The 12433-nt window shown below is 31.0% G+C and overlaps 1 protein-coding gene across 18 annotated transcripts in view; it reads left to right on the forward strand.

The window, feature by feature from the left end:
- The first annotated feature begins 599 nt into the window (after window positions 1–599).
- Window positions 600–12433, forward strand: part of LOC106468903 (calcium-dependent secretion activator-like) — a 118396-nt gene continuing 106562 nt past the window's right edge. For 6 of the 18 annotated variants that reach the window (XM_022397272.1, XM_022397278.1, XM_022397279.1 and 3 more), the window contains exons 1-5: window positions 730–1156; window positions 3914–4813; window positions 5573–5653; window positions 6025–6194; window positions 7949–7957. In XM_022397272.1, the coding sequence (XP_022252980.1) occupies window positions 3986–4813; window positions 5573–5653; window positions 6025–6194; window positions 7949–7957 (1088 nt within the window). In that variant the 5' untranslated portion in view covers window positions 730–1156; window positions 3914–3985. The other 12 variants (XM_022397282.1, XM_022397286.1, XM_022397287.1 and 9 more) reach the window with 6 other exon arrangements.

The raw sequence follows: 12433 nt of genomic DNA on the forward strand, positions 1-12433 counted from the left end.
AAAAAGTAAAAAAAAAAAAGGAGTATTGATACGTTATATACACGTCAGAAGTATCATTATAAACATCTCCTTAAGAAATTTTGCGTGACTCATTATTTTTCATTAACATTTAATGCCAATGGTAACTTAGATAAAACTGTAGGAACGAATAACGGTATATCTTTCCTCTTTTTCTTTTGTCTGTATGTGTACTATAATAATAAATGCAAATTTTCTTTTCTCACATGAGTACCAACGAAATAATAGTAAAAAATATTCATTTTATTTTTTTACCATAGCAGTTTTCATATATATATTTATACTTGTTATTATACTAGTTCTATTAAACTACTAGGCGTTGATTAAAATCTAGCTTACCACAGTAATAATACCACTGCTGAATAGAAGCAATAAATCGATGAATCTTGTGCTGGTTGGCGCCTCTCACATACAGAGAACCATAATTTTTTTTTTAGTTTACAATATTAACTACGGATGTTGTGGTTATAAAAAAATTAAAGTGAACAATTTTGATTTCTTATCCTTTATTTTCTTCTATATTATTTGTATATTTAATGTTAAGAAAGACTTTTAATCGAGTTCTCTAGCAAAATAAAAAAGAAAGAGTGGGCATGCGTATTTCCATCGTCGCATGATAGTAAAATACTGCGGTAAAAGATGCGAGGTGGGTGAGTTGATGATTGTGTTTAATATTATTACTCAACTGGGACCTTGTTGTAGTGAGTAAGAGTTCTGTGCCTTTTTAATAATTCCTGTTCATTTTCAGAACTATTGTAAGAGTAATTGTAGTACACAATCTTTCAAAATCCTTCGACGTGCTCAGGTATGACGTAGACGCGCCTTAGCCTTCCAGATTCACTAGTAGTTGTAATACTACTAAGCCTAATATTATAAATATTAATAATAACAAAACTGTAGTCTCTACTGGAAACTGGAATTGTACTTGAGATAGTTGAACAAGTTGAAGTTCGACAAGATCTCTTAACGTTGAGAGTGAGACTGAGTAAAGGACCGAAGATGCATGATTGGACACATTTGTGTTGACGTTAAGCCTTAAAAAGTGACAAGTACTGAGTCTTACCTACCTTATAATTATTATACAAAATAAAGAGAAATATGAAGCTAAATTGAAATTTGAGTAAGCAGCAAAGACAAGGTATGCCTTTTTTTCTGTTATTTTGTGTAAAGACTAAAGTTAAGGAAAGGGTTTAACTTTAATATCTAGTCAGTAGTTTTAACTTTTATTGTGCATTATTTTATGAACTCTTTAATAATGGTATTAGTAATAGTATTACTATTAATAGCTCGTGAAAATACTTCATCCCCTTATATACTATAGTTATGGTTATAATGCAAGTTTCATTTGCATGGTCATTAGACATTTAAATCTGAAACATGACAGGGTACATAATATTTGCATGTTTAGGCAAGTCTGTTGTAAGTTGTAACTTGAAAGTATAACACGTTTTGGGAGAAATTCAACACTAACATTATTGTCAATAACGTACATGCATGAATGCTAACACTAACTTCATACTCATAGTCATACCTTTCGTTACCTTAAGATTTGGACAGGTTCTCTTATCTCCCAGTATCTCAAATTGGTAGTAATTTACAACTTTATAATACTTGTTGAAAACTAATAGTAAATGTATTACATTTAGAATGTTTAAATGGAAAGCAGTGTAAAACTTGTAAAAATTTTAATATTAATGGGAAAACAATTTATATTATAAAATATTGTGATATTTAGTAATAGTATTAGTAATAAGGAACTATTATTAAAGTATTAAATATTTTCTAACATTAATGAGGTTGTAGTAAATGTTAAAATATTCTAATCTGTTGATTTGAGATGTGTCATACATTCATAGAGTAACAGTGCAACTGTTGAATAATAAATTTAAAATTATTTTTATTGACTGAAATTAAAATGTATAACCTCACAGACTAGTTAGAGTACAGTCTACTATCATACTGCTGTTTTTTGATTGATTGTTATATTCTAGGAAGTTCAAATCTCAGGTCCTCATTACATTTCACCTTAAAATATAGTATTTAATATATTAAAAAGTTTAATGTAGACCACTAGTGTAATTTGCTAATTAGTGATTAGAATTATACACTTGGTATATGAAAATTTAAAAAGTACTTGATCTGTATGTCTTCACTACTGTTATACAAGGTTACAATAACCTTTTTCTCAAATTCAAAGTTCTTATAAGTAGGACCAAGAAAGAGTTTCTTTTTTCACCAAGCAGAAGGCTTCAGAGTTTTCCAAAACTGCTGAAACCATATTTGGAGTACAAATTCCAGGGTGTTATATGAGATCAGGTGGTGATGAATTATCTTATTAGTGGTTTATAACATTTATTCACCCATGACTGTCTCCTGAGACACTTTTTAGGCAATCCCCAGTTTGGTTGTTGTCTGCAGAAAGTTGGAATGTCCAAATTGAAAAGGGCAATGACTCAATGGTGAAATGTATGGTCTTTACACTGCAAGGCCCTACTGAATAATTTAGTTTATAAGTACTGTTGGTGTTTTGCAGTGATGCTGAGGCTTGTTTGGTGTAATAGAGCTTTGATGGGGGTGACTGAATATCTTCTGTGGCCAGTTTTTTGTATCTTTTTCAATGCTATCTAGCTTTGTAGCACTTAGACTAATCATCAGTAGTATATAATATAAGATTTCCTGCTACAACTTTCAGTGTATTGATGAGTTTGGTAGCTCTGGCTATAATTCTGTTAAAGTAGTTGGTAAAGTTGAATTTTCTGTGAAAGATTACTACCTTGATGTTTTTTCTAGATGAATAACAGTGCCTATAAAGAATAGCTATGATTTTTCCTCATCAGCTTGTCTTTTGTTCAGTGTGCAGGAAATATCTTTGGCAGGATTGATGACCAATCATGTGTCACTGCATCATTTGCTCACCCTGCTAAGGGATGGTTACATTTTGTTTTCATTTTCAGCTTTGCTTGTGTCTTTGCTGTACACCAGAATGTCATCAGCGAAGGTTAGCATATGTCATCTAGTTGGACTGTCAAGGTGGATTTTATCCATGATGTAGATGTTGAAAGGACTGTTGAGAATACTGATTCTTTAAGCAAGACCAGTGGTTATGGTGATCCAGTCTGATTAGCAGCTTCTATGCTTTATGATGAATCTTCTTGTAGTTAGGGCAGCTACAACCCCTCTTACACATATTACACTGGTGCCTATTCTTAGCATTTTATCAGCAAGATTGTGCTGCTTAACTGTAGGCATCTTTCATATTTAAAGCTACTGTCTACAAATTATCTGTGGAATTGATAGGACAAAGGTACCTGGTTTCATTGTGGTATATCTTGAATATAATAGGAGAAGAGGGCAAAAATTTTAGATTTGTAAGAGACTGACTAGACTAGCTATTCATAAATGTTGGTTGATTAACACTGGAATACTGCAGAAAAAGTAAAAGGGCTATTTATCTTATCTATTTTGTCATTATTTTTTTAATTTACTCATCTGCAGAGCAATCACAGTGATGAAAAAATCTCATTGGGAAAAGGCTAAACTGAGTGATGTTAGGTACATGATAGGTAATGCTTTCAGTCTGCCTAGTGATATTTGTGGCATATACTTTTTAGAGGTAAAAATTAATCCTACACTTCATTTGAAATTTACACTTCATGATGAACTTTTCTGTTAGTATATAAACCAAGCCAATTTTATACAAGTAACTTAAAAACAATAATGAATATGATACACAAAGTTAGCCAAATTGTTTTTTGAAATACATGGAGAGTTAAGAAATTTTCCATCAACAGCTATTAATGTAAAATGTAATTTCAACAATGTACAAGTACATGCATTAACATGTATCTATGATTAAACATTTATTTGGTTGTGATGTATGAATTTCTTCCTGTAGCTTTTTCAGTTTAGGACTGTTGTCTGCCTGAAATAATTTCTAGTCAGTAACAGAGCTCATCATTGGACAAATATGTTGGAGCCATCTTCTTCAGAAGAAGAAAGTGACAATGAAACAATTGAAGATGAGAGCTCAGAAACCACTGTACTTTCAGCCTCAGCCACGACTTTAGAACTACCTCGAAGTGGAAGTGTAAGCCGTAGCTTATCTCCTGCAAGTGTAGCAGAAACATTAAGTATTGGGAGTGTTTCTCAGTCACGTTTCAACAACTTAGCTCGGCCATCAAGTCCAAGCCCTTCTTTAGTTAGTGATAAAGAAAAGGATGATGTCGACCGTGCAGAACAGGAGGAAGAAGAAAGGAAGAAAAGACTTCAACTTTATGTTTTTGTACTTAGGTGTATTGCTTACCCATTTAATGCTAAGCAACCAACAGATATGACTCGGAGACAAACAAAGATTACAAAACAACAATTGGAAACTATTCAAGGTCGTTTCCAGTCATTCTTGAAAGGTGAAACTCAGATTGCTGCTGATGAAGCATTTCAGAATGCTGTACAGAGTTATCTCGAGGTGTTTCTAAAGAGTGATCGTGTATTGCGTATGGTTCAGAGTGGTGCTTGTTCAGCACATGACTTCCGTGAAGTCTTTAGAAACAACATTGAAAAACGAGTGAGAAGTCTGCCAGAAATTGATGGCCTCAGCAAGGAAACTGTGCTAACTTCATGGATGACAAAGTTTGATGCAATATTTCGTGGTGATGAAGATACAAGAAAGCAGAGCCGTCTTCAACAGAACATTGCATCGGAGCTCATTTTAAGCAAGGAACAGTTGTATGATATGTTCCAAAGTATATTAGGAGTAAAGAAATTTGAACATCAACTTCTGTATAATGCCCTTCAGGTAAAACATTTAATTAGTTTTATATTTTGATAGTTTAATGCTTAAGAAATGCATCATTTATAACTTTCTAAGATGCTTTCTATGGAAATAACACAAGTGATTTTTATTTAGGATCTTAGTAAAAATGTTTTAACATTTCCTGCTAATGGATGCTCCTACGAATTGGATAAATTTTGAAGCATGTAAGTCATAGTTATTTTTGGAAAAGCTCATTCAATGTACTTTGAGTGGACATTTGTAAATCTGTAATAATTTAAGAAATTTTTGTTGTTGTCAGATTACAGAGAGAAAATTAATTTGGTAATTAAAAACTGAGTAATAATAATTGCAAAAGAAATAGTTACTAGTACAACTTCTCAAAATGTATTATCTTTCTACCATGAATAGTTATGGTTATTTTTAACATTTCATGTGAAGAGAAAGGTAAATGGATATTTGGGCCAGAGATTTCATTTATGAACTTCTTATTCAGGTTTTTAAATTATTATTTTTTCAATCTGATAAACTTCAAGGGCAGTAGGTTAACAGTTGAAATATACGAGTGGAAAGTCTAACATCAGAGAAAGAGGTTGTATAGTTTAACTCTATAACCATCATGATAACTTGTAATTCTAAGAGTGCTAGTCTCTCTCCAATTCATATTGTGATTGTTTTATTAAGTCTTTATTTTGTTAGTTTATATTTTGGGAATTGAAAGCTTTCAGTATTTCAGTATTTGTTTTGGTATATGGTTATTCATAAAAAAAAATTTTCTTTTAGCTGGATTCAGCTGATGAACAAGCTGCAGCCATTCGCCGTGAGCTAGATGGAAGGATACAGAAGGTTAACGAAATGGAAAAGGTTTGATTTCCTTATAAATAAATGTATGTACATATATAATGTTGATTTGAAGACTTACTAATGATGTAGAATTTGTATTAAAAGCACTCCAAAAAGTTATTTCATTGTTCCACAGAAATTTTAAGAATGTCTTTACTCCATAGCAGCTTCCCCTTTTCAAAACAAGAACAATGAATTGTTTATTTCAAGCTGGTGTATCTGTGATAAAAATCCACACTGCTCAGTTTTCTGAAGTACATCTTGAACATTGAAATATTGCCCGTTATTTTAGATACTGTTCATGCTGATAATGAACAGTTGAAACTAAAATTTACAAAGTCTTTTAAACAATAAAGCAATCTGTCAATTTGGGAATTTCATTTATTTTTCAGAATCGAAAGTTGATGCCAAAGTTTGTTCTGAAGGAAATGGAAAGCTTGTACATAGAGGAGTTACGATCATCAATCAATCAGCTGATGGTCAATTTAGAGAGCCTACCAGTATCAAAAGGAAGTGCTGAAGGGAAGTATGGTCTTCAGAAACTAAAACGGTATAATCATAGGTGAGAGGTTCTGTCTATTTTCTTTTTTTTTCTCTTTTAGGAGTATTTACATGAAATTATTCTAATGATTTTTGTTGATTTAAATTGTGGTTTTATTTGATCTAGTGAAACCTGAGTAAATGCTTTTGTATACATATGACTTATGAAAACATTATAAGCTGAGCCTATGTGATAAAGAGGGTTAATCACACTTTATGGAAATAATTTGAATATATTGATACAGTTGTGTGGCACTTGCACATGTGAGCTGTGACCATTGTATTTAGCACCTGTATATTTTGATCACAGTAAATTTTCCACCACTGTGTTAAGGCTGCCACAGATTGTCATATGTCTAAAGGAATACAACAGCCCTTCCTGAAGGTGGATATTCATAGAGCAAGTGTGTTAAATGATATATATAGCCAAAACACAAAATATTTCATAGACAGAAACCTTCATTGTTCTCCACAGAAACGAAAAAGGTTTCCCAGCAGAGCTTTAGGATAGCATTGGCCTCCAAAACCACACTGAATGTGATTCTGAGCAATACCTTCATACAGTAAAAAGTGAAGGTTGTGGTTGTGAAATAGAACTCTTATCCCAAAAGATCTAATGTCATGAAACTAGCCATATCTTTTGCCACTATTAAAAACCTAATAAGAAAGACTTGAAGTTAATGAAAGCTCAAAAGATGTCGGCCACACCTTTAAATCATTGGTTATTTTCATGAGAAAATGATCAAAGAAGGTGCAGTCACAACAAACCCATTATAACACATATTTACTGAGTTTCTGATGCAACTATAACAGGCTTCTATTTTATTTTTTACCTTCTGCTTAAATGTAATCTAGGAAGCTAATGTCCACATGTAGAGTAGGATTTGTAGAAAGTTTCTCAAGATGTGGTCTAAAATTGGCCTTATCATTTTTTCAAAAATGAAATTGCAGTGTTGAGCAGCAGTGCATAATCATGGCCATTGTGTTGAGGATGATTGACAATGATGGAAATAGTTACAAGGGAAACATGACCTGGAACATTCTTCTTACAAAGTGTGATTAACCCTCAATACGTTCATTCTGGAAGAAAGTTCCTCTAAGGTAGAAAAGAAAAATATCTTAATAATAGGCTTCCTAGATCTAATGGAAACAATTTTATGAGTTTAGTTTTAATGCCGGAGGAGTGAATGTTCTTTGAATGTTCCACTTATTTAGAAAATTGACTAATTACTCTTAAAATCTGTTAAAACATGTTTTAAAGTATTTTATATCTATTTACCACATTCATATGAAGACAGTAGTACATTTTTTATGTAATAAATAATTGCTTAATTACTAAATTTTTAAATGTTCGTATGATTTATTGTCTGAGAGTAGATTTTGATTTAAGTATAATATACATGACAGATGCTTTTATTTGCTATTTAAAACTTGCATGTTCCGAAACAAAATACAAAGTTTTAGTTATTTCATTCTCTCTTAAAAAATTTATTAAGGGAACTGTATTAGTTGAGGAAAGATTTTTTTATTGTTAAAGTAAAAAAGCATTTCTAATATTACATAAAATTTTATAAATTTGATAGAATGGTAATATTGAAATCATATTTTGTGTAATTGTTGTTTTTTTTCAAATGATGCTAAGATATACAAAGAAGTAGCTATATTAACTTATTTTTCAGTAATATTCATTGTTAAATAACTGATTACTTTTGTACATATCCTATTCCTTAATAACCAAGTAACTTCTTCCATGCTGCCACATTATTTGTATTGTAGTCGTCAAAGGTAAAGATTTGTTATTAAATAATACCCATTGCTGCTAAGTTTCACTCATCTGTGGCATGCTGTGTTTCTTTGTGGTTCAGTGGATCTATTGTGGTTCAGAAAAGGACAAAGATTGCTTATGATCCATCAAATTCATAAAAGATTGCTTTTGTCTCATCTTCTATGTAATGCAAACTATGCATGTTCAAACATAAACATTTTTCCCTTTAAAATGTTTCAAGATGACCTGTTTTCTTATTTTGAAATTATTTTTGTTTATGAATGAAGTGGAAAAAAATACAAACTTTTTTGGAAATTATTATTAGAAGTGAAAATTTCTAGTCAGAAATTGAAACTGTGTTGTTATAGCCCACTTGAACGACAGTATTTGTCAGAGAGTTGTATAAAAGTTTACATTTTCTTTTTGAAAGATCAAACTTATTCAGTAGTGTTTATTCATACATGACAGAGACAAGATTTAGTACTAATGGAGGATTAATTTTATTGTCAGTTAATAATGAAGAACCAGGCATTGGTTAGCATACCCGGACTGTGATCAGAGGGTTTATGGTTTCCCGTCTCATTGCCAAAAAACACTTTTGGGTTGTGGGTACACTATAAAAGTGACTGATAAAACCTACTTCTTGATCAGAGAAGAGTAGTCCCAAAGTTGATGGTAGATTCTGTGGATGACTGCCTTCCCTCTAGTCTATCTCCTAAACTGGGAGCTGTGGAGCCACAAGGGGTGGTAGGAAAGTGTCAGGGGGCCATACCAAATGCACAAAATACACTACTATGAAAATACTCAGTATCTATAGTTTTATTGGGGTAGGAAACCCTAATTAGGATGTGGGCTCTTCTGAGGGTCTTGTGCTGAAAAAGTTTGTAAACCCATGCTGTAATCTGTCAGTTAAAAATTAAGAACAGATATGCATAAATATCCTTTTGTATTGCTTTTGTTAAAATTCTAAAGGGGATAAAATTGATTAATGAAAATGTAAGTCTTGAAAAAAAAATTGTTGTTGTTATTGGATCACAACTGTCTAAAAGCATGAATGAAACTATTGTGTGTTTGAAAATGCTTGTCAACATCAGCCTGCTTTTTCTTTGATAAATGGTTGAACTTAGTTATGTCTCTAAAAATAAAAATGTTTAGTTAGTTGTGAACTTTTAACGCTTAAAAGACTGTGTGTGACTCTACTATGCCTTTATTTTTTGTCTTTATTGCTTAGTTAAGAAGTTATATTTCACTTTGTTTATTGATAAATACTTCACAGATGAATATGAAGTTATGCTTTGACTAATCATTTAATCTTTAATTCAAATAGGGTTTAAATTTATAAATACTCTGAGAGTCAGGTGTATCAAATAATGCCCAATCAATTTATTTCAAAGGTGATTCCAATTACATGAATATTTTTTACAAGATCATAGAAACAGACTTAAATAATTGTCAGTTACACCTATTTATTATTATTATGTTACCAAAACTACAATTTGTACTTTTTGAAAATAATTTGAATGTTACATTGAGACTTCTTTCAAGAAGTGTTTTACATGCATGTAGCCTTTTGAGCTCATTCATTCTAAGTTACAAGGTTGTATTGAAAAACTGTTGTCATTAACTAACTTACATTAGAGAATATTGCATTACACATTTTTTGTGTCCTTGCATGAGTTATGTCAGTTTAATTTTGTTGTTCTTTTCGATGTATCTATTCTTAACATTCTAACTTGCTTTATTTGTTTTGTTTCTTTTAAATAATATATTGTTCATCTTTTGTAATAATACATTTGATATATGCTATATCAGTGGTTCTCAACCTTTTTGAAACTACAGAACTCTTCTGGCATCAAATGTGTGTGTGTCACAGAACCCTTCATAGCATGCTCTCTCAAATAATAAGTTTACATGACTCAACCGCCTGTTTGTACCTAGTCTCTCTTACTAATTTAAAACAATGCAATAACTTGTTTTTATGTTGTGTTATTATGAAACTATCTATACTAATGAAGAAATGTGATGTAGTCGGATTGCAATTATGTGACTAGTAATGTATTTATGTATTAGAATATGTGGAATTCTTGCATTCTGTGGAACCCCTGGATGCCTGTCAAGGAACCCGAGGGTTCCGTGAAATCCCAGTTGAGAAGCACTGTGCTATATGATACGTGTTTTAATACAGTAATACAAGTAATGTGTTATCTGTGTGACCTAATTTTTTTTTTTATAGGCACATGTTTATAAGTATTAATATACAATTTCAATTTAACATATGCTATTTTTATACAGCACAGTATGGTTTTAGGGGTATTTTTGACACATGACAGTTTTTATTTATAATAACAGATATAGTTGTAAAAATCATTATTGTTTTTACATTTAACAATAACATGATTGGGGCATACTTTCTGCATGTTTACTAACAGGTATACTTATGGTGTACTTTCTCTGTTTAGTAACATATTTGGGATGTAGTTTGTAAATATATTCAATAACAAGAACCATAGGGTGTACTTTATTACTGAAACAGGTACATTTTTGGTGTTTTTTCTGCATGTTTAATAACACTACATATCTGTAATTTCAATGTGTTTGTAATAACAGCAACACTTGTGTAATTTCAGTATTTAATAACAATTGTTTTGTAGTTTCTGTATGTGATAACACACATTTTGTTTAGTTTCAGTGTGTTTAATTACAGTTAGATTCATGTAATTTCTTTGCTTTATAGCATTTACACCTCTGACATACTTACGGGTCAATAACAGGTACATTTGTAGTGTACTTTTTTTCTGTTTAATAACAGGTATATGACTGATGAAGATAGGCTTGTAGTGTACTTTGTGTAGAATAAAAAAGTCACACTTATGTACTTTTTTTGTTTGCTAAAAGTCACGTTGTGGTGCATCTTCTGTGTTTCTTATAATCTTATTTCACTACAAATTGAATTTTCATGTTTTGTCCTTTAAAGCCCAGTGGCAGGTATAATGCCACCTCTGATCTTGAATTAATAAATTAATACCTCATAATAGTTACCATATTTATAAACATGGCATCATAACTGTGGAACCTTTTACGTTATAAATTTGGTATTTTTGATCAATTTGTGACTCATAATACAATAAAAACCACTATATAACTATTTACTATGCCATTATGCATGGCACATCTAGCCATTGACCTGAAAGCCAATTTTTTTTTATACATATAGTAGACTTAATGAAATCATGTGCTAGACCATGTTGTTGTTGTTAAGAAATATTGCAATAAAAATCACCTAAAGTGTTAATACTAATATAAATAGATAGTATGTATCTCACTCTATTTAATGCATAAAACTTATATTGCAATAAAAATCACCTAAAGTTTTAATACTAATATAAATAGATAGTATGTATCTCACTCTATTTTATGCATAAAACTTATCTCTGCTTTCATTTTACTTATATATATAAAATATGTTAAAAACAATTTCATCTTTACTTTTGCCTAAAGCTGAAGTACAATTCTAATGGTCCATAACTTATTACCCTTCTCTGGTTTACAAAATTATAGAAACTGTCACTAACTTACAAGGCCTTGCATAGTCTTAAGGTGACTTGAAATCTGTTAAGAACATTTTGAACTGTACAGTCTAGTTTAACTATACAAGGAAGGGAGATATACCTATGGAAAATAGGTTGTGAGAGAAAAATTATTCCAAGTTTCAGATAATATAATAAGATTTTGTTAGCTTTAGAAAGTTGTAAATTGTAAAAAATGAAAAACTGCTGATAGTTGAATTTTACAGTTCTTGACATCATCAACTTCAAAAACTCACTGTTTTCAAACTATTGGAGCTAAAAATAAGCCTCAAATGAGTGCAAAGTTTACAGATTTGTTGATTAGTTTTGTTCACTGGCAGGTTATTTTTCCACAGGCAGGAAATTTAATGATTTCCACCATTTCAATAATAATAATAATTACAACTGGGAGCACAAATCAAAACTTGGGGCTAATGGTTTCAATTTTATTTTTGTTGTTTCATCCAAAACAAAAGTTAATAAAACTTATATCAAAAGAAAATGTAAACCTCAATACTTCAGTTATAATTTTATTTTGGGGGTAATTTGAGGGTATACATCACACAAAATGCTTCAAAACTTGATTTTGTCATTTTGTGCTTGTAAAATTGCAAGATACCATACTGGAAAGGTTTAACAATAAGACATATTTGTGTAATTTCCTATCTTAATAACATCTGTTTGTGCTGTACTTAGTGTATGTTTAACAAAAGACATATTGCCAAGTTTCTGTTTGTTTCGAACTAGACACATTTGTTATGTAATTTTTATGTTTAAATAACACACATTTTGGTTAGTTTATTTGTGTTTTGTAATAGTGTGATGTACTTCTGTGTGTTTTTAATAATAAACATCTTTATGGTGCAGACCTACTTTTGGTGTAATTTTTTGTTTGGTTACTGATGTGTGTGTGTATGTATATATATATAT

The sequence above is a fragment of the Limulus polyphemus genome, unplaced genomic scaffold (assembly GCF_000517525.1).
Source record: "Limulus polyphemus unplaced genomic scaffold, Limulus_polyphemus-2.1.2 Scaffold3210, whole genome shotgun sequence".
NCBI classification, from domain to species: Eukaryota; Metazoa; Arthropoda; class Merostomata; order Xiphosura; family Limulidae; genus Limulus; species Limulus polyphemus.